This window comes from Lemur catta, chromosome 3 (assembly GCF_020740605.2).
Source record: "Lemur catta isolate mLemCat1 chromosome 3, mLemCat1.pri, whole genome shotgun sequence".
NCBI classification, from domain to species: Eukaryota; Metazoa; Chordata; class Mammalia; order Primates; family Lemuridae; genus Lemur; species Lemur catta.
This window is the reverse complement of record NC_059130.1, coordinates 66,022,129-66,044,980: the sequence shown is the minus strand read 5'-3', so window position 1 is coordinate 66,044,980 and position 22,852 is coordinate 66,022,129. Positions and strand designations below refer to the sequence as shown.

The following is a 22,852-nucleotide window of genomic DNA, read 5'->3' as shown; positions in this document are numbered from 1 at the left end:
AGATGGAAATGTCATGGATTATTTTACCTGTAATAGGATTTATGTAAATAATTTGTAAATATAAAAGGTCACAACATACTGCCAGGCACAGTGGCTCATGCCTGTAATCCCAGCACTTTGGGAGCTTGAGGTGGGAGGATTGCTTGAAGCCAGGAGTTCAAGGCCCTGTCTCTACAAGAAATACAAAAATTAGCTAGGTGTGGTGGTGCACTTGTAGTCTTAGCTACTTGGAAGGCTGGGGTGGTAGGATTGCTTGCGCCCAGCTGTTTGAGAGTACAGTGAGCTTTGATTGCGCCACTGTACAACAGAGCCTGGGCAACAGAGCAGGACCTGACTCTTAGGAAAAAAACAACAAAAACACAATATTCTATCATAAGAGAGGTTTTGAAGTAACTTCTCTCTATCTTAATTTTAGGTCCAGAGTGTCAATTCTTGTCATAGCTGTGCTTGTGGCAATTCTAATTCCTGGGACAAAGCTGATGAAGATGATATTAAACTTGTTAATATTCCTGTGACCACTCCTGAGAACTTATATCTAATGGGTAGGAATAATATGATAAAGTTTTAAGATACTGTACTCAGATTTAATTTGAAACTAAACTCAGTTGTTCTAAGAGAAGCAACTATAATTTTAAAATGTTCTTATGTCTGTTGAATCCACTCTATATAACATAGGCCATTATATTAGTTTCCTGGGGGTGCTATAACAAGTTACTGTAAACTTGGTGGGTTAAAACAACAGAAATTTATTCACTCAGAGTTTTAGAGGCCAGAAGTCCAAAATCATTATCACTGGGTTGAAATTAAAGTGTCAGTAGAGCAGTCTCCCTTTGGAGGCCTAGGGAAGAATTCATTCCTTTCCTCTTCCAGGTTTTGGTAGTTACCAGCATTCCTTGGCTTGTGGCCACATCACTCCAGTCTCTGCCTTCATTTTCATATCACATTTTCTTCTGTGTGTATCAAATCTCCCTCTACCTGTCTCTTACAAGGACACTTTTGATTAGATTTAGGGCCCACCAGGTAATCTAGGATAATCTCCCCATGTTGGGATTCTTAATCACATCTGCAAAGACCCTTTTTCCTCATAAGGTAACAGTTATAGGTTCTAGGAATTAGGATCTGATATCTTTTTGTGGCCATTATTGAGCCTACTACACTAACCTTTCCTAATCTGCTGACTCTTATCTATGAATCTGTCAGAATTCACTTTACTTGATCTATTTTATTTAGCTATCATTTGTATTCTTTTTATATCCAGAAAAAACTTTAAATAGAAAGAAGGCCTTTATACTTGGTACAAGTCAGATGAAAAAAGAAACATAAAAAGAAGGCCTTCTGTGTATTACATCTCTGTAGTCTTTTTGGCTTGACTATGAGCATATCTAGGGGGCCTCACTGGAGCCTTGGAGAAGAACCAAAAGAACATATTGCTGAATCAGAAGATTCAAATGCTCTTCCCTGTTTTTCTCTACTCTATTTCACGCTATCTTTCTTTTAATGGAAATGCATGCAAAATAAAAAACAAAACCAAAAAACCTTCATGTGGCTCAGGCCAGTGGACAGTAAAGGGGTTGATGACTTGGCTTCTGAATGTATTCCCACTCTTTAGGATAGTTAGACTGTATCATCGCCAGTGCTATCACAGTAGGTACTCCTTCTGTGGGAAAGAAGGAAGAACAGTTCTTTTACTACCTTTTCCAAAAGTCTCCAGAGAGTTAAGCTCACTATATTTCTAGATTACTGTAATTGTCTAGTAGAATATTGAAAGTTCCAATTGAAGAGAAATAGAGCAACGCTAGAGATGCTGCAGGGGGTTTTATAGAATTAAGATTGGGGCTGGGCATGGTGGCTCATACCTGTAATCCCAGCACTTTGAGAGGCCTAGGCAGGAGAATTGCTTTAGGTCAGGAGTTGAAGAGTGGCCTGGGTAATATAGTGATACCCTGTCTCTATAAGAAAAAATAAATAAAATTAGTTGAGTGTGGTGGTGCATACCTATAGTCCTAGCCACTCAGGAGGCTGAGGCAAGAGGATTGCTTGAGCCCAGGAGTTAGAGGCTGCAGTGAACTACAATCGTGCCACTGCACTCCAGCCTGGGTGACAAAGTAAGACACTCTGTCTCAAAAACAAAAACAAAAACAAAAAAAGATTGGTAGGAGCCCTGTGGATCACCTAGACAAATCACCTGTCTGTGGTTTCAATTCCCTTTACAAAATTGATGACATTAAAAAAAGATTGGTGACATACGTTTGACTTCTGGTTACAAAACTGATGATATGTGGTAGTCTAGATTATATTCTATAATGAGATGGAACACAGTGCTTCCTAAGGAGGCAATTTTTATCTTTGGACAACTCTACTGTCAAATAATTCTTCCAGTGTTCATCCAAAATCTGTATAGAGAGGGGACAGTGTGAGAAAAGGATAAAGGAATTAGAGTTGTATTGGTTGGAGAAAGGAGGGTAGTGATATAATTGCCTTTTATGTATATAAGTATTTTTAGGAGGAAGAACAAAAAGCCATTCTTTGCTATAGAAAATTAAACAAGAAGGAAAAGCCTACATTGCATTTAAAGAAATTTTATTCAGGGTTGTAGACTCTACATATAATTGAAGAAATGACTTTCGAGGAGAGGTATTCTTTATCTACCATATCTTAAAAATATCTTAAAAATGATTTGTCCGGGTTCTTAAGCAGCTTTCAAAGATTTTTTTTCTTTTATATGTGTAGAAAAAGTTGAAAATTTAGAATATTTTGGTTTTGTTTACAGTACATAATTATTTTGGTAAGCCTTTTTTTATATTTAGAGAAAGAGAGGCACATATTCACCTTTTTTCCCACAAAAGCTTTCTCTCAGCAGGAATGTGAAATTCCTACTTGGACTATAACTAAGTCTTTACGGCAGCAGTCTCCAACCTTTTTGGCACCAGGAACCGGTTTCATGTAAGATAATTTTTCCACAGATGGGGGTGGGTGGTGGGTGTGGAGCTTAGGTGGTGATGTGAGTGATGGGGAGCAGCTGTAACTACAGAGGAAGCTTTGATCACTCACCCCCCACCACCACCTCTTGCTGTACGGCCTGGTTCCTAACAGGCCACAGACTGGTACTGGTCCACGGCCCAGGGGTTGGAGATCACAGCTTTATGGGTACATTCAATATCTTGCTGATTTTTTTTTTCCTTTCAGCCAAACACATGTAGCATCTTGCTGATTGTTAACTCTCCTCACCAGTTTTTCCATCCAAATCAGCAAATTGGCTATGAAGGAAAAAATATGGAAAAGACTTTATTTTGGACTTTTATGCTATTATCTTTCTTCTTGGCTCTACTGCCTCCTTCTGACAACTTATAATCTTGATAGCTTCTTGTAAACTAGTTTCTTGTATTTTCCTGTCAGTTTTCTTTTTAATTTTGGAGGGTATTTTGAAATGTAGTTGCGTGACTATAAAAATTAGCTATTACTGTTGAACTTTTGGTGATGAATTCACGATTCTGTTTTAGGAAAATTCTAAGCACCATATACATTTGAGTTACATTTTTTAAAAAATGAAAACATATTGGCCATTTTGTCTCTAATTTTTGTTTAACTGGAACTGTAGGTCCAGAATATATGGGGAAATTAAGGTTCAACTATGAAATGATGTGAATATGAAATGATTCTTTAGTATCAAAATTACAGTCAGGCTGGCCATTAGTGATGACTGTATGAAAACATTTCAGACCCCAAATAATTTTATTTGGGCATTGGTTTTGCTTATTTACAATTGTTCTATTCTTACTTTTTAGGTATGGAATTGTTTGAAGAGGCCTTGCGTCGATGGGAACAAGCTCTAACCTTTCGCAATAGACAGGCTGAAGATGAAGCCTGCAGTTCCATTAAACTGGGTGCAGGAGATGCCATTGCTGAAGAAAGTGTAGATGTAAGGATGATCTATTCCAGAGTGCTTTTCATAATGTTGGAAGATTCAACCTATTTTTAATGTTGATTCAGTGTACTTGCTTTCTGTGGCATTTAATAGAACTGGTTTTTTTTTTTCCCTCCCCAGGGACCATGTAGGGTATTTCTTATTGGGCTTTTTAATTCATTTAGTTGTTAAATGCCAGATTTACCATTCATCAGCTTTGCTGAATTCCCTGGGATATATAGAATAAGCAGATATTCTAAAGGAATAGCTAAAGGAATTTTTTTTTCTTTTTTAGAGATGGGATCTCACTATGTCGCCCAGCTGGAGTGCACTGGCTATTCACAGGAGTGATGATAGCGTACTACAGGCCCGAAATCCTGGGCTCAAGCAGTCCTTCTGCCTTAGCCTCCTCAGTAGCTGGGACTACAGGCTGGTGCCATTGCATCCAGCTTGGAATTTTTAAAAGTCTGTTTTGTGCTTTGGGATTGAGTGCCATTATATTCATAAAAGTCAAATAGTATTATAGCTCCAAACCGTCCTTACTGATTATTTTGGTAGGCTGGTGGTTCTCAAACTTGAATATGCATCAGAATCACCTGAAGGGATTGTTAAAACACAGATCTGGTGGCCTCACCCATAGGGTTTCTAATTCAATAGGACTGGAGTGGATCCTGAGAATTTGCATTTCTAACAAGTTCCCAGGTGATAATGATGCTTCTGGTTCAGGGACCTTAAAGAACCCCCAACCTAGTCTATCTGCTTAATTTTACAGATAAAGAAACTGAATCCCTGAGAACTGGGATGATTTTGCCAAAGGCCTGGCTAGAACCCAGGCCTCCTGACTTCTACTGCAGTATTCTTTCCACTTTATATCCCTCACTTTCCCTGACTTTTATTTGAAAGTGGGAAATGTTTAGATTTTTAACATTAGAATCTAATATTTGCTGTGTGTACTTTTTCTCACCTTGTAGGATATTATTAGTTCTGAATTTATTCATAAACTTGAAGCTCTGCTGCAAAGAGCATATCGTCTCCAAGAGGAGTTTGAAGCTACCCTTGGGGCACCTGATCCTAATTCCCTTGCAAATGATATTGGTAAGATGGTTATTTTATATGGTTTTTATGAAATGTATGATTTTTTTCTTTTATATTCTTAGAATCATTTACTTAAGTGTCTCATGTATTTGTAGGTTACATATTTTGAAAAAAAATAGCCAAGAGAAAAAAGTTCTATCACATTTCTTTTTTTCTGTCAGTTTTATTTTTCAAGTGAACTTAATGTCCTTAAGATATAAATTCAAGTACTTACCATGGGTGGGACTGTGACATTATTTTAAAAATATATTGTAGGTGAAAAAATCCCAGTTAAAGTATTGGAGAGAGGGAAAAAAAAAACAATAATATAAAAATGGGACAAATGCCTACCACCTGAGAAATGTGCATATAGCTAATGGCACACATTTAAAATATTTTAAGTAATTATAGTTCTTGGACTCTGTTTTCATTGCTTTTGATGTAAGTAGTCAATACATACATTATTATATACCATTACCTTTGTTTCCTATTTTAAAGAGAAAAGAGCTCCCCCGTCCCTTCCCCCACATTGAGACAGATTCTTGCTTTGTTGCCCTGGCTAGAGTGTAGTGGCATCATAGTAGCTCACTGCCACCCTGAACTCCTGGGCTCAGCCTCCCGAGAAGCTGGGACTATAGGTGCATGCCACCACACCCAGCTAATTTTTTATTTTTTTAGAGACAAGGTCTCACTGTTGCCCAGGCTGGTCACTTCCCAAAGTCCTAGGATTGTAAGTGTGAGCCATCACATCCAGCCCCAGAAAAGTGCTTTGAAGAAACTTCTTGAGTAAAGTCTTGGAAGGAAAGAATGAATAAATTGCTTCCTTAACTTCTATAAATGCCCCCAATGAATGAAACAAGACCAAATTATATTCTATCTTTTTTTGTCAAAAATAATTTAAGTATTTTTTAGTGTGAGGAGGATTGTTGTTTTCAATTTAAAAAAAAGTTAAGGAGTTTTAAGTTTTTCCACATTTGTTTCTGAACAAATACTAAAATACTGAAAGTGGTTGGATTTTTAGATATTTACATCCCTGTATATGTTGAATTTACATAAAAGATTTTGTTTATATTAGAATTACAAATCATTGTCTATATGTCACAGTCAGGGTTATATGAAATCTCTTTCTATTAACTTTGGTCTTTGCTTTTTCCTGCTTTTGTCACCAACCATTATTTATTAGACTGGAGTATTTTTTAATAGTTTCTCTGCTATTAGCATAGGCATAATGTTTTGACATATATAGGAGATTACAGGCCAGAAAAAAGTAGGCAATATTCATAACAAATATAATTTGTCAAAGCCTTATTTTTATATTTGTTTCTTTCTGTGATTTCCTTTTTCTTTTTTTTTTTTTTTGAGACAGAGTCTCACTTTGTTGCCCGGGCTAGAGTGAGTGCCGTGGCATCAGCCTAGCTCACAGCAACCTCAAACTCCTGGGCTTAAGCAATCCTCCTGCCTCAGCCTCCCGAGTAGCTGGGACTACAGGCATGCGCCACCATGCCCGGCTAATTTTTTCTATATCTATATTTTAGTTGGCCAGATAATTTCTTTCTATTTTTTTTTTAGTAGAGACGGGGTCTCGCTCTTGCTGAGGCTGGTCTTGAACTCCTGACCTTGAGCGATCCACCCGCCTCGGCCTCCCAGAGTGCTAGGATTACAGGCGTGAGCCACTGCGCCCGGCCTCTGTGATTTCTTTTGTAACTTTATTAGAATGTCACTTATGATAGTAAGTAGGACATAGAACAGAGAAGGAATTTTTAAAAACCTCCAATGTAGAATGGGAGTGGAACAAGTAGAAAAGATAGGAAAGTGGTTAAGTGGCAAGGAAAGCCACAGAGAAAAAAATTATCATTATAAGAAGGAAAGAGAAAGAGGACCCTGAGACTTTTAATGTCTTACTCTACGAATAGAGGCTTTGCCTGTACTGTTCTAATCTTCTACTTGCAGTTTCTTCTAGTCTCATGATAAGGATTGTGTAGATACGTAGTTCTTGTTCTTTTAGGCTTGTAATATTCATCTCAGATTTGATTCTGCTTGGCATGCCCAAAGTTTCTTTTTTTCTGTAGCCTTCTGTAGAAGTTGGTGGGGTTCATCTTTGATTTCTTTAGGTTATAAAGGTTACTTGGGTATTACTCCAGAGGTCTGCTTTAGGTCCATGTTTCTTCTAGACCAGAAGACCCCTGGGCAGTGGCTTAATTTCTGGGGTTTTCAGATTGTTTCAGAGGAAATTATTGTTAATTTGGAACTCTAAATGGATAGGATTTTTAGAACAGGATCCCTAATCAATCTATACATTTAGTTGGCTTAGGTTTGGAATAAGTTCCTGACCACATTTGTGTCTTAACCTGGGCTGTCACTGGCTATTAGGCCGATGTGCTTTTCCCTGCAGCCTACCAGTGCCTTGGCCTACTATTGCCCTTGAATTTCCAGTTGACATGAAGCTGTTATATTTTGGTCCTTTTTGGGAATTGTTTGGATATTGCACGTTTCCATTTTTGTACTTCTGGATTGAAAGAGCTGAATCTATGGCTGAGACTCAGGTAGTAGCTCTGTTATACCTGTTACTTGATATTAATCAAAATTGCTTAGAAATCAGTTAACTCACCTCATTCTCTACATCTAAATTCATTTTATATTTTTTGTTTATTGAGAGGCAACTTATAGTTGTCATAAATCAAGAGAGTCTAACAAATGCCTTCAGAGAAGCAGGGGTGAATTTAAACCAAGTATTGTTCTGACTTCAGTTAGTATTTCATTGTTTTAGAATCTGCTTTATCTTATTTGATTAAATTAATTTTTTTTCCTCTTAAGGGTTTGATAGGCTTTCAAGGTTAGAAGATGTCTAAACCATCATCTAATTTATCTCCTTTCCCTCAATGCTTCATAGCATTTTTTGTTTTTTCAAAAGACAAGGTCTCACTCTGTCACCTTGACTAGAGTGCAGGGGCTCCATCATAGGAAATGATCTCACTTAGTCCTCACAACAGCTTTTATGATGTAAATACAGTTATCTTCCCCACTTTTCAGATGGGGAAAGTGAGGTACAGAGACATTAAGTAGCTTCTCCAGGCACAGCTGTTAGTGGAAGAACCCAGATTTAGACCCTTGCAAGCTGGCTTCAGAGTTTGTTCTCCCTATTTTTTTTGTAAGAGACGGAGTCTTAGTCTGTCACCTACAGTGGTGCACTCATAGCTCATTGCAGTCTCTTGCCTCAGCCTCCTGACTATAGGCGTGTGCCACCTTGCCCAGCTAATCTAAAAAAATTATTTTAGAGACAAGATCTCACTATGTTGTCAGGCTGGTCTTGAACTCCTAACCTCAAGCCATCCTCCCACCTCAGCCTCCCAAGTGCCTGGGGTTACAGCATGAGCCACCATGCCCGATGTAGTCCATTCTCTTAACTACCATGCTATATTGCCTTACCACTTGAAAGACAGGCGTCTTCTTTGAATGGGAGCGTTAATGGTGAACTCTTTGTGGGCAGAGTATGTCTGTACACAAAATTCCCTGTAGGAAATTGTGGTAATATGAATATATATATAGGTTTTCATGCATAATTCCTGGCTTATAATTCCCATAGCCCTTGTTATAGTCTTTTGTTGTAATGTTAGATATATCAAGCCTCAAGAACAGGCCTCAAGAAACAAAATCTCTGTAACCTTCACCTGCACCAAGCCATGACTCTAATCTTCCCTCACCTTTTTGATTGTGGGTCCTAAGACCTTCATTCCAGACAGGGTCCTGCCCCATACCCTAGAGTCTAATCACATTTTGATTAGGTTGCCCATAAAACCCCAAAAAGACTAGGTTCAGAGAACCTGAACAGATAGCTGAACACATGGAGGTTCCTGGCATACCCAGAGAGGGCATAAAATGTCTGTACCTCTTCCCGCATGCCTTGCACCATCCATTTCTCCATCTGTATACCTTATAATATCCTTTATAATAAATCAGCAGGCTGAGCATGTTGGCTCATGCCTGTAATCCCAGCACTTTGGGAGGCTGAGGAGGGAGGATTACTTGGGTCCAGAAGTTTGAGACCAGGCTGAGCAAGGGCGACACTCCATCTTTACAAAAAATTTAAAAATTAGCCGGGTGTGGTGGCATGCATCTGTATTCCCAGCTAATCAGGAGGCTGAGGCAGGAGGATTGCTTGAACCAGGAGTTTGAGGTTGCAGTGAGCTATGATGACTCCACTGTACTCTACCCAAGGTGACAGAGTGAGATTCCATCTCAAAAACAACTCCAGATTCAGACTAACTGGGTTCAACTCCTGGCATTATCATTTATTATCTGTGTGATTATATAACCTGTCTAAGCATCAGCTTCCTCATCTGCAAAATGGACATATAGTGTACCTATTTTATAAACTGGGAGGATTAATTGAAATAATACCTATAAAGTTCTATAAACAGAATAACAATGATTATTGGCTTGGAATTTGCAACTTCTATGGGACACTCTCAGGAAGGACCATCATTTTATGTCTAGAATCTTAGGCTATGTTTTTTTTTGTTCTTATTCTACCTACTTGATCCTATATTTGCCAGTTTCAAGGTATTCTTTAAAATTTCAAGTCCATCGATACCCTTTTCATGTTTTCCAGTGATGCTCTACTTTTCTCCATTAAAAATTTTTTTTTCTGTCCTTTTCAATGGGCCTTTGGGAAGAAGTAGAAGCACCTTCCTAAAGTAGAAGGTATTCTGTCTGTCATCTTGAACTGAAATTCTAGACATTTGAATAATAAAGGCCAATGATTACATTTTGTAACATTGCTAATGTTGAGCTTATGGTTAACTAAAACTTTTAAGTTCTTTGTTACTGTTAGTTTGTTACTGTTAAGCCACATCTTCCCTCATTTATTTCTGTGCAGTTGTTTTTTCTAACCCAAGGTTTAGATGTTATGTTTATTTATTTATTCATTCATTCATTCTCAATTGTCAGTTCTGAGTCATCATTCTGAATTAAGATAGTTTTAAATTTTAATTTGACATCTAATGTATTAATTATCCTTCTCAGCTTTGTATCTCTAGTTTGGTCAGTTTTGTATCATTGGTTATTAGTGCTCTTATTAAAACCATCAATAAAAAAATGTTAAAATGGACAAAGCCAGACTCAGAGAACTGAGGCATGGTACTTTCAAGTTTCTTTAGGTCACAAAGAATTATTAAGATAATTTGTAGGCCGGGCGTGGTGGCTCACGCCTGTAATCCTAGCTCTGGGAGGCCGAGGCGGGTGGATTGCTCGAGGTCAGGAGTTCGAGACCAGCCTGAGCAAGAGTGAGACCCCGTCTCTACTAAAAATAGAAAGAAATTATCTGGCCAACTAAAAAAATATATATACAAAAAAAAATTAGCCGGGCATGGTGGCGCATGCCTGTAGTCCCAGCTACTCAGGAGGCTGAGGCAGTAGGATCGCTTAAGCCCAGGAGTTTGAGATTGCTGTGAGCTAGGCTGACGCCACGGCACTCACTCTAGCCCGGGCAACAAAGTGAGACTCTGTCTAAAAAAGAAAAAAGAAAAAAAAAAAAAGTAGGCAAATGACATGAACAGAAGTTTTTCAAAAGAAGATAGCCAAATGGCCAAGAAACATATGAAAAAAAAAAAAAAAAGGAGATACTTTGTTGTTCAACCAGCTATAAATTCAGCTTGTTTAAACTTTCACATTTTTTCATGTTGATTATGAAGAGATCATGGGATACTTTATATCATGCCAAAATGTGTATTTATTTATCTACTTAACTGGTAAATTAGGAAAATGTAGAATTTTTTGGAAAGAGGGGGTAATATCAATTAACATATTCTAGAAATATTGCTGATACTGAGCTGTTCTGCAGGTAGTATCTGCCATCATGTGTTCATGGCTGGTTTTACACTCATTTGTAAATTATCTTTATTTTTTTTATTTTTATTTATTTTTTATTTTTTGGAGACAGAGGCTAGAGTGCTGTGGCATCAGCCTCGCTTACAGCAACCTCAAACTCCTGGGCTTAAGCAATCCTTCTGCCTCAGCCTCCCAAGTAGCTGGGACTACAGGCATGTGCCACCATGCCCGGCTAATTTTTTCTATATATTTTTAGTTGTCCAGATAACTTCTTTCTATTTTTAGTAGAGACAGGGTCTTGCTCTCGCTCAGGCTGGTCTCGAACTCCTGACTTCGAGCGATCCTCCTGCCTCGGCCACCCAGAGTGCTAGGACTACAGGCGTGAGCCACCGTGCCCAGCCCATTTTTATTTTTTAAAAATTATTTTTATCTTTAAGTAAAAAAAAGCACCCGGTATTCCCAGGTGGTCTCCCATCCAAGTACTAACCAGTCTCAACCCTCCTTAGTTTCTGAGATCAGACAAGATCAGGCATGTTCAGGGTGGTATGGCCATAGACAAATTATCTTAGTTTTGTAAAATTTCATGTGTTAGATTTTATTGACTATAGTAGAGCCTAGCAAAACTTATTTCACTAATTTCGAATTCAGAATTTAAAGTCTTTATTCAATTCTACATTTGTACTAGCTATGGAAGAGCAGTTTGCCAACTTAACATCATGGATAAGATTATAGGGGGACTGTTTAAGTATACTCAGCATGATTATTTTAGCATCTTTAAAATAGTTTTAGCATTTTTCTTTTTAGATAACAGTGTGATTATTGAAAATAAATGATATCTATTCTCTTTTTAAAAAACTAGCAAATCCTGGGCCAGCTTGTGGCACACGCTTGTAATCCTAGCACTTTGGGAGGGCAAGGCAGGAGGATCCCTTGAGGCCAGGAGTTCGAGACCAGCCTGAGAAAGAGTGAGACTCTGGCTCTACAAAAATAGAAAAATTAGCCGGGTGTGGTGGTGCATGCCTCTAGTCCCAGCTACTTAGAAGGCTGAGGCAGGAAGATTGCTTGAGCTCAGGAATTTGAGGTTGCTGTGAGCTATGATGAGGCCATTGCAATCCAGCCTGGGCAACAGAGCAAGAGTGTGTCTCAAAAAAAAAAAAAAAAAGCAGACCCTAAAAATTTTTGAGTTGCCAGTATTGTGAATTATTTGGAGTTACTTTAGGTTGAAGTTAATAACATAGATTTTAAAAACCATATAGTATGAACCAGATGCAGTGGCTCATGCCTGTCATCCCAGCACTTTGGGAGGCTGAAGCGGGAGGACTGCTTGAAGCCAGGAGTTTGAGACCAGCCTGAGCAACACAGTGAGACCCTGCCTCTACAAAAAATTTTATTTTTTATTTTTTATTATTATTATTTTCGTGGATACATTGAACCCCAATACAAAAAATTTTAAAAATCAGCCAGGCATGGTAGTGGCATGCCTGTAGTCCCATCTGCTAGAGAGGCTGAGGTAGGAGGTTCACTTGAGCCCAGGAAGCTTGAAGTTGCAGTGAGCTATGATGAAACCATTGCAGTCCAGCCTGAGCAACAGAGCAAGACCCTGTCTCAAAAATATATAAATAAATAGAAAACATATTGTATGTTTCTAGCATTATATATGGTGGCCGATGCACAGCTCTATACATTTAAAACTAAAACTCATTGGGCCAGGCATGATGGCATTTGCCTGTGGTCCCAGCTACTGGGAAGGTTGAGTTAGGAGGATCTCTTGAGCCCAGGGGAAAAAAAAAAAAACAACTAAAACTCATTGAATTATACTCTTAAAAAGGGAGAATTTTATGCTATAGAAATTGTACTTTGATAAAGGAGTTAAAAAATACAGTATGGTTGCTGTTAAGCTAAGCTTAAGTAAGTAGATTTCCACAAATTTGAAATAGAGCAAAATAACATTTTGTACTAGAAATTTTAATATGAATCCCAAATTTTTGTTTTTAAATTTATTAAGAATCATTTAGCTTCAAACCTGGTAGGCCTGGTGAATTATAAACTGTGTTTACTCTATTGCCACAGTGGTAATGTCACTTCAGCTGGTAACCAGAAATGTCAACTATCCTTTGTCAATATCCTGTGAATCGTACTATCGTTTGCATACATGAAAACGTCTGCAAGTTGTTTTAGTGACTATTGTGCTGTTATTTTTACTTTTATTGTTAAATTTAAACTTTTAAAAAAAAATTCTGTAACATTGACATCCACGTGGTCATTCAGTTAAATGTGCACGCTGGCTCACGCCTTTAATTATCTATGTTAAAATAGGAAATAATTTTGGTATTTGGGAAGGAGGTGATACTGATACAAAAAGCTTTACTGCAAATATTTTTCTGTTTTAAAAGCATATTTCAAACAGATTTTATTATAGTAATTTATTATCCTTTAAAAGTAAACTTAAAAAAAGAAACATAGGGCATGGGGGCTCATGCCTATAATCCTAGCACTCTGGGAGGCTGAGGTGGGAGGATGGCTTGAGGTCAGGAGTTGGAGACCAGCCTGAGCAAGAGTGAGACCCTGTCTCTACTGAAAATAGAAAGAAACTAACTGGACAACTAAAAATATATAGAAAAAATTAGCTGGGTATGGTGGCGCATGCCTGTAGTCCCAGCTACTTGGGAGGCTGAGGCAGTAGGATCGCTTGAGCCCAGGAGTTTGAGGTTGCTGTGAGCTAGGACACCATGGCACTCTAGCCTGGGTGACAGAGTGAGACTCTGTCTCAAGTTAAAAAAAAAAAAAAAGAAAGAAAGAAATACAAAATAATAGTTGTAATGTATTTCAACGCTTCTTTACATTTATTCCTATGATGAGAAAATAGCAGGGTTTGAATTATGTTTTAAGGAATGAGTTCCTTTCATAAAATGTAATCATTTTTTGCCACATTCTATGATGGCATTTCCTTAACCATTCTGAATTAGTGAATCATTATTGGCTATATTTCTAAGCTCTTATGCACCAAAAGTTTATTCCTGGCTTCAACAATAGTTATTTGTTCTATTCCTCTTATTATACGAGTCAGATGGTAACAAACAAATGAAATGAAGATTTGAGTTCGTTCTCTAATAATGAAAAAATGTTTTCCTTATTCACTTATGAGACCGTTTAATGTTAAATGTGAGGTGTTGAATCACTAGAGGGCAGCACATCTTATCTACATTTTGGGATCCTATGACTCATAAATGCCATTCTGTGTTGCTGTAGCACTGGGAGTTAAATTTAGGCCAACACTTTTTCTGGCACTTTTGTGTACACCTGCTACTGTAACTCATAATGAGAAAGAGCATAGAGGTCATGCAAAGAAGACTTGAAATAACATTAGTGTAAATTTCCATTAATGTGAAAGTTCTAGCCAGCAAAAGCCAGAGTGTTATGTTTATTTGTAGTTTCTTTTTTCAGAGGATTGTTAAATTACAATTGTTAAATTGTAATTTTGTCATTGTAATTTTTGAAGACTCAACCCAAAACCTCCAGTATGATATCAGTTATAGATAGTATAACTTAGTAGTTAAGAAAATGGACTTTGGGCCGGGCGCGGTGGCTCACGCCTGTAATCCTAGCTCTGGGAGGCCGAGGCAGGTGGATCGCTCGAGGTCAGGAGTTCGAGACCAGCCTGAGCAAGAGTGAGACCCCGTCTCTACCAAAAATAGAAAGAAATTATCTGGCCAACTAAAAATATATATACAAAAATATTAGCCGGGCATGGTGGCTCATGCCTGTAGTCCCAGCTACTCGGGAGGCTGAGGCAGTAGGATTGCTTAAGCCCAGGAGTTTGAGGTTGCTGTGAGCTAGGCTGACACCACAGCACTCTAGCCTGGGCAACAAAGTGAGACTCTGTCTCTAAATAAATAAATAAGTAAATAAAATAAATGGCCTGAGAGAGAGAGAAAACTAGGTAGGACACACCAAAAGCCAGTGAACAATAACTATCTCATTTTCCTCTACCTGCTTTACAGTACTCAGGTTCTCAGTATTAGCTAAGTTACTCTTCCCATAGGGAAAAGTTAAAGGGAGCAACTTAAAACTCTAAAATCAGTATAGCTTCTTCTTGGAGGATGGAGTGGAAGTTCTATAGATAATATAAAGGTGGGAAGGTTTAATGGTTCCCTCAGTGGCATTAATTACTTTTGGCAGTACAGTATAATTACATATATATTTAGTCTCTTATACTAGACCTTAAACTCCTTGTGGACAGAAGGCATATTTAATTATTCTATTATTTTCAATGTCTGACACTGTGGTTTGAATGTAGTACAGATACTAGTAGGTCTGTGGCTCTCTTAGGATGTTTATCAGAATCATCTTTGTAGCATTTAAACAACATGGATTCTTAGGCTTCACTCTAAACCTACTGAAATTGAAACTTTGGGGTTGGGACTATGAAACTTTGGGATTATATTTCATAGTTCAGCAGGTGATTCTCATTTGCATTTCTGCTTAAGAGGCCCTTCAGATCATATTGGAATGACAGATATATGGGTGGATACTTGGATAGACACATAAGATGGGTAACATTAAGATTTTCTGCAATAAGTTTAGGTAAATTAATGTTATAATTTACATTTATCATTAAATATAGAATGTTATTTTTAATGAAGTGGAAATTTAATCAAAACCAATTTCCTTAAAGGACATGTGGAAAACATCATGTATGGTTCATATTTGTTTTCATTTAAGCCTCAAACATATAGTATCACTCCCAGTAAGTCTATTTCTCTATATAGGAATTGAAAAAACTAATGGTACCTTTCGTTCCTCCTTTCCTCTCTATAGAGGATTTTTAATCCTCTGTAGTTGTTAAGGTTTCTTGGTGATGATTGTCATTTTGTTTTTTTTTTTTAAGTTCCCATGCCTTTTTCTTTTCTACAAAATGAAAGCACAAACAAAAAGCATATATTTTCTAAAGTTTTATCAAAAAATAACATTTTGCCATATAAGCTTCAGATTTTCTAAGAACCTATGCACCTTGCCCTGATTCTGTTTCTCTCTTTCTTTTTCCATAGGTATTTATTTTGATGTTTATCATAAACCTGTGCTTACACTTACCCACATGTCTAGATAATGTTGAAGTAAACATTCTTGCATGTGTTTCCTTGTGCAAACTTACAGGTGTTCTCTAGGGCAGTTTTTAAAACTGGTTGTAATGGGCCATTAGTAATCATGAAATCAATTCAGTGAGTTACAGTCAACATTTAAAAAATGTATATACATATACATGCAACACATACATATAAGTATATATATACATATATACACATGTATTTTATGAAACTTCTATTTCATTTATAAATCCATGTGTATGTGTCTACTGGGTTTCAAAATGCATTTCTAACTTTGGATTATGTGCAAAGAAAAATAACAACAGCTACTATAGATGAGGAATTGATAAATCGTCAGGTATTCTGGTATTCAGCCCTAGTAGGTATTGCCAAATTACTCTCTAGAGTATTTGTACCAATTTAAACTCCCACCAGTAGTGTATGAGAGTTCCTTTTCATGTCCTCATTTGGTTTAATGTCTCTGTGATTATACGAAGATTTTTAATATTAATGTTTCCGCATTTATCAATCTTTCCTTTATAGTTTGTTTTTTCTATGTATTGTTTAGAGAGATAATGATAATTCTTTTATATTTTCTGTGGAAAATTTTAAAGCTTTGCTTTTCATATTTAGGTCTTTAAATCTTCCAAAGGCTGATTTTTTAACTATGTATTATTGTTTTGTTTTTGATACTTGGATAGCTAGTTGCCTTGGTACCACTCATTCGATAATATATTCTTTTCTTACTGATTTGAAATGTCCACTCTGTCACATGTCAAGTCTCCTTCTCTATGTGTTGTTTCTGGGCTCTCTGTTTTGTTGTGTTAGTCTATTTGTTCCTGCATTGATTTTTCCTTATCTTAATTACTATAACAAGTCTTGATTCCTGGCAGGCTGAGTCCTTTCACTGTGTTCTTTTTTAAGACTCGCCTTGACTGTTCTTAGCCCTTTGCTTTTCCATGTGAAGTTTTGGACAGCTTGTCAAATTTCATGAAAAACTCTCTTGGGATTTTGATTATTACACTGCATTAATAGGTCTGCTGTGGGAGCATTTACATTTTCATAATATTAATCTTTCCATCAATGAGCATGGGATTTTTTTTTTTTTTTTTTTTTTGAGCAGAGTCTTGTTCTGTCACCTTGGCTAGAGTACAGTGGCGTCATAGCTGACTGCAATCTCAAAGTCCTGGGCTGGAGCGATCAATCCTCCTGCCTCAGCCTGCCAAGTAACTGGGACTACAGGCATGTGCCACCACGCCGGGCTTATTTTTCTATTTTTTGTAGAGACCGGGTCTCGCTCTTGCTCAGGTTGGTCTTTAACTCCTGATCTTAAGTGATCCTCTCGCCTCGGCCTCCCAGAGTGCTAGGATTATAGGCATTGATTCTTTATTTAGGTCTTCATTTATGTCTTTCATAATGTTTTATAATTTTCTCCATAAATATCTTATACATCTTTTTCCTAAGCCCCTTATAGTTTTATTATTTTTAAATGGTACATTTTTAAAATTTACATTTTCTAATTTTTTATTACTTGTATCTAAAATGTTACTGATTTTTGCATTTGAATATTAACAACCCTTGTGAACTCTTACTAGTTCTGTTATTGGTAATTTGTCATAGGTTCTTTTACACTTTTTATCTAGACTGTCAATAGAAAGAAGCCAAACTCTGTAATTTTAAAGAGATTTATTCTGAGCCAAATTTGAGGACCATGACCCAGAGCCATGCCCAAGAAGCCTTGAGCAAGTGGACTCACTGTGGTTGGCTTACAGTTTGGTTTTATACATTTCAGGGAGACAGGGATTACAGGTAAAGTCATAAATCAATATGTGGGGGGCATACATTGGTTTGGCCTGAAAAGGTGGGCCATCTCAAAGCAAGGGCTTACAGGTTATAGGTGGGTTTAAAGAGTCTTTGACTTGTAATTGGTTAAAGACATGAAGCTTTGTCTAAAGGCTTGGAATGTTTTAAGATAAGGAGCTCTGTTAATCAGAGAAAAGCCACATATATTTGTTGTGCCCGTAGGCCTATAAATGGTTTACAAAGGATATCTCCACCAAGGGAATGGGGCATGATGAGGCATGTCTGACCTCCCTCCTCATGGTAGGCAGTTTAGTTTTAGGATATCCCCTTGGTCAAGAGGGGATCCATTCAGTCTGCTGGTGCAGGGAGCCTTAAAATTTTATTTTAGTTTGCAGGACCACATATTATCTATGAATCATAACATACTTATTTTTCTTTCTAACCCTATGCTTTCATTCCTTCCTTCCCTCCATCTTCCTGCTCTGGGTAGATTCTTACAATCTTTTTACCTCTGCAAAGAGCTATGTCAAAGGACGATAAATTAGCTGGCCCACTCACATAATCGAAGACTGTATCTGTATGGCTGTAGACTCTCAGAGGAGCATTAATGGCAGAGAGACACATGAAGGCTGCTAAGGCAAATATGGCTTAACAATCAATTTATAAGTATTTATTTAACTGCTTACTGTGTGCCTCCTGTGTGGTGAGATTCAGATGAAATAGGGACTAAAGTCCCCCTGTCTTTAGGTTGCTTATGATCTGATTGGCTAACTAAGATTTATCCTTATGAAACAATTAGAAAGCAATATATGTTAGTATATTCCTCAATACTGAGCTGTTTGCATAAAATTCAGGGTCTAAACTCCCTCCACAAAGCAGAAGATCCTTTTAACTTTTTCTCCCCTCCTCCATTCTTTATCGTAAATCAGAACTGAAGTGCCCTCAGCTTGTTTAAGAGATGTAGATAAGAACTTGAAAGTAAACAGATCTTGTTTAGGACACGCAGTTAATTCTTTGGTTATCTGTGGCTATTTTTTGCTGAATATCTGTGAAATTCATTTGAAGACTCAAATGTCATGAGTATTAGGTAAGATGAAGATGTATACAGTAGTGTTTTTCTGTATGATTATATTATTTTTCCTTAGTAAGTAAATAATTTTGTAAGCTTTAAAAAGTGGCTGTAAATGAGTAGTAGATTCAAAAATGTTTATTATTTTGATTCAAAATACACATCTATGCTGTGTCTACAATATATGTGTCACAGATCACACAATAAAGTATATACTTATATCTTTTACAGTAAACGGATTAGTATTATCTCAATTATTTTGGTAGAAATGAGTCTTTAATTGGCCACAACAACTAATGAAAGATTGGCAGAATGTGAGATTAAAATCTAACACTAAGGAATGACTTGTTCTTTAGGCGACTTCTGTTATTATCATATCATGTAGAGTATGTGTCATTACATGCTTTCGTAGTTTATTTCTGTAATAGTACATTCAGAAATTAAGATTATTCTTTATTCACTTTGGTTAGGTTATTTGGGCAGGACCAAATTGTTGAATTTAATACCAGTTTAAAAATAAACCTGATTAACAACAGATGGAGCTTGCTCACAAGTTTCTGGGGGACATTATTTAGTTGACACGATTCAAATGAGTAAAGTTCATGCTTATTACTCTACACTTTAGTTGCCTTCTACAATTAATTGGGCTTTATGTTTTCTGTGCTTACATTTTCTGTGAAGAGTAGTGGGTATTTACAATAGCATTATTAGCAGCCAATTCTGAAGCCATAAGTATGACAAATGTTGTTTTTTTGGCTGAAACAAAAGACTTTGAGATTCTTTTATACTGATGTGTTGGAACAAATCTAGTCCTTAAAAACAAACCAAGAATTTTTAAAGTTTAAAATCATAGCTTTGCATATTTCAGATGTGTTTTTAGGCTGATTCTTCATAATCTAGTTTTTGAACAGAATGAACTCATAGAATCTTAGGTCTGGAATGTTTATTTGGCAAACATTTAACTTCCCAGTGTATGTGAAACATGGTATAAGGCACTGGAGAGACAAAGATGAAGAAGATTTCATCCCTTCTGTTAGGCAATGCAGAGTGTAGTTTTAGAGACTGGCATTAAAATATTACCTAGCACAGTAGAGTAAGTACATAGTAATGTGTTTATAAAGTGCTGTGGGAACTCCAAAGAAAAGTGTATGATTGGGCCAGGCCCAGTGGCTCATGCCTGTAATCCCAGCATTTTGTGAGGCAGAGGTGGGAGGATTGCTTGAAGCTAGGAGTTCAAACCAGCCTGGGCAACATAATGAGACCCTGTCTCTACAAAAAATAAAAAAGCCAGGTATGGTGGCACGCACCTGTTGTCCTAGGTACTCAGGAGACTGGGGCAGGAGGATCGCTTGAGCAGATATTCTCTTCAGGTCTGCACAGAGCTATGATTGTACCACTACACTCCAGTCTGGATAACAGAGCAAGACACTGTCTCTTAAACAAACAAACAAAAAACATATTATTATTTTTGGAGAGTGGAGAGGCTCAAGGGAAGGTTTTACAGAAGGAATGGCGCTCAAAGAAAGATGTTTTATCCACCAGGAAGACAATTGAGAAATGAGCATTCCAAGCAGACGGAACATGAGTCCAGGTGCAGAGTGAAGCCTGTCTGGAGACCTGCAAGTTGTTTGATACGTCTTGAGAACATAATACATGTAGGAGAGTGGTGGGAGATGAATCTAGAACGGTGGTCATGAGATAAAACATGAAGGTCTTTGCATCGCACCTTTAGGTAAAAGGGAGTTACTGAGGATTATAAGAAGTCATAACCAAATTTATGTGTTTGAAGGAGATTCTGGAAGTGTGGCTGGTACAGTTTAAATATTTTATCCATCTTTCTTGCTGCTCTTTTATGCATAGGCTTTTATTGAGTCAATGAGACATCCTTTAAGGGAAAATTAGAGATTTTTCCAGCCTAGTACTGACTGCGCAAATTCTCTGGCAGAGAATAGGAAAAGCTGTAAAATGGGACCTCCTGACCAGTAGAGAGATGTTACTCTTTTTTGGTAAACAGCCAGATAGAACATTTAGAAATATTGAATAAGCTTGGCAGCAAGAGGAAATACCTCAACCTATCATCTTGCGTCAAATGTCAGCCCAGAGTTGAAGCTCTAAGACCTTGTCCTCTTCCTTTCCTGGAGAATCACTGTGGTTGGAGGATAAACTCCCTGAGGGTTTATTTTTAGGGAGTGATATGAATTACAGGCTTAAGTTGTATACTCAGACCTCTAAATATGCAGAGTGCAAATTGCACAACATAAGAGAAATTCAGCTTAGTAATTTCCTCCCATGTGTTAAGGCTCATAATCTTAATTTCAAAGGGTTTAATAATACCACAAAATGAATCCTAACTGGTATTATATATGCAAGTCAAAATAGGTTCAGAGAAGAAAGCAATATCATGAAAATTGCTGGGTCCACAAAACAAGGGAGATTCCTGCCGCTTGCCTTTGCCTCTTTTGTATTCTCATTAAATTTTAACAGCGTGGATTTCTGTGCTGAGGACCTTCACTGGCCCATTCAAGGCCTTTGTGTGATTTAGAAAAAGGTGAGCCCCTTAGGAAGGGCACCTTTGTTCTAAGAACATGGTTCACCTTCCTTCAGGAAGATGCAGGCCTGGTATATAAGCTGGATTTCTGCCCCACTTGTCACTTGGCCAGGGGTCTTTGTGTAGTATACGGAGTGACCAGTTGTACCTAGTGGCCCTACTAAAATCTCTGTAACTGCAGGCCTAATCTTAATTTCTTCTTGTTCCACTTTGGGGTGATCCAGTCACTTCTTTCTTTTTTAAAAAAAAAAAAAAAGGTAGAAAAGGCTGCTACTCAGCTAAAATGTATGAGTGGCCCTCTCCCTTTCCTTCTGTCACTCAGTTTGCGTTGGCAGCTGGACTTCCCAGTTAGTAGTCACAGTTGTTTTATTGGCTGATCATGGTATATAAAAGTTTTGATAAATAGGGAAAACCAGGGACAACGGTTGTGGAAATTTTCTTTTGGGTAGTGTCAGGCTGTTTTTGTACATGTATTATTATTTCACATAATAATAATGTTATGTGTAAGTCATAACACATCAAGAACTGATCAGTTCTCCCTTCTTTTGTTCTAATGGATTTTACTGCTATTCTTTTCAATATTGAGGCACATGGAGGTTAAAAATCAAGAAAATGTTATTACTCTCTTAGTTCTTTCACTTTCTGAAATTGTGTTGTTTTTGATTTTGGTATTCAACACTGTGTTCTTTCTCTCAAAATTATACTTTAGCATTTTAAAACAAATCAGGAAAAAAAATCATCCACAGTATGGATGGGCAGATAGTCATACAAAATATGCAAAGAATAACAATAATTTATTAGATTCTTGATTATTTAAACAAATTATAGTAGACTCTGGAAAATAGTTCACCTTGTTGGCAGCAAGAGCTTTTCCATTTTTAATAAAAACATAAAAGGACAAGGTTCCAAATCATGTTTAACTGCTGAAAATCACCTGGAGAATAGCTGCTGACATAAAAGTCAGATGACATTGAGACATTTGGCAGGCAGCTTCTTCTTTCTGGTGTTATAAAATCTACAGTGGACAGCCTGGATTTTAAAACAAGAGTGGCATCTTTGGAATCTTCACTAGAACCTGCTGAGGTTAAAATAGACCCAATGTTTTCTAAGTGACAAAAAATAGAATGTGCGTAGGGATGGCAAAAGTGAGACGCAGAAAACCCACTTGGATTGGTCTAGGGAAATAGATCCAGGCCTAAAGTTCTAAGTTCCAGGGGCTGAAGTGTCTTCTAGTTTTCTTTTCTTTTAAACTTTTAAAGCAAATCTTGCTTTGGAAAAACTTAAGTAATATGTGAATTATGAGATTGTGAAAGAAGGGGGAAGGCTTGAATCCAGTCAGATTTTTGGCCTAAAATATGTGACAATTTTGTTAAAATTAAGCACTATAGTTTCAGTGTTCTTCCAAAGAAGAACATTGTTTATGTCTATGCATGAATGTTGTAAAAGTTTTGGGTGATTGAGACAGGTAAAAACATGGTTTTAAAATTTTATATTTACTTATTTTAAAAGGTTACAAGAAAATAAAAAGCTACTCTGTGAGACTT

At 37.2% G+C, this 22,852-nt stretch overlaps 1 protein-coding gene and 1 pseudogene across 2 annotated transcripts in view; one reads left to right on the top strand and one right to left on the bottom strand.

The window, feature by feature from the left end:
- MIGA1 (mitoguardin 1) overlaps positions 1 to 22,852 on the top strand; it is a 74,623-nt gene that overhangs the window by 24,792 nt on the left and 26,979 nt on the right. For both annotated transcript variants that reach the window (XM_045547709.1, XM_045547708.1), the window contains exons 5-7: positions 416 to 542; positions 3,786 to 3,919; positions 4,876 to 4,999. In XM_045547709.1, the coding sequence (XP_045403665.1) occupies positions 416 to 542; positions 3,786 to 3,919; positions 4,876 to 4,999 (385 nt within the window). The remainder of the gene's footprint in view (positions 1 to 415; positions 543 to 3,785; positions 3,920 to 4,875; positions 5,000 to 22,852) is intronic.
- On the bottom strand, positions 11,243 to 11,361 carry LOC123636058 (annotated as a pseudogene).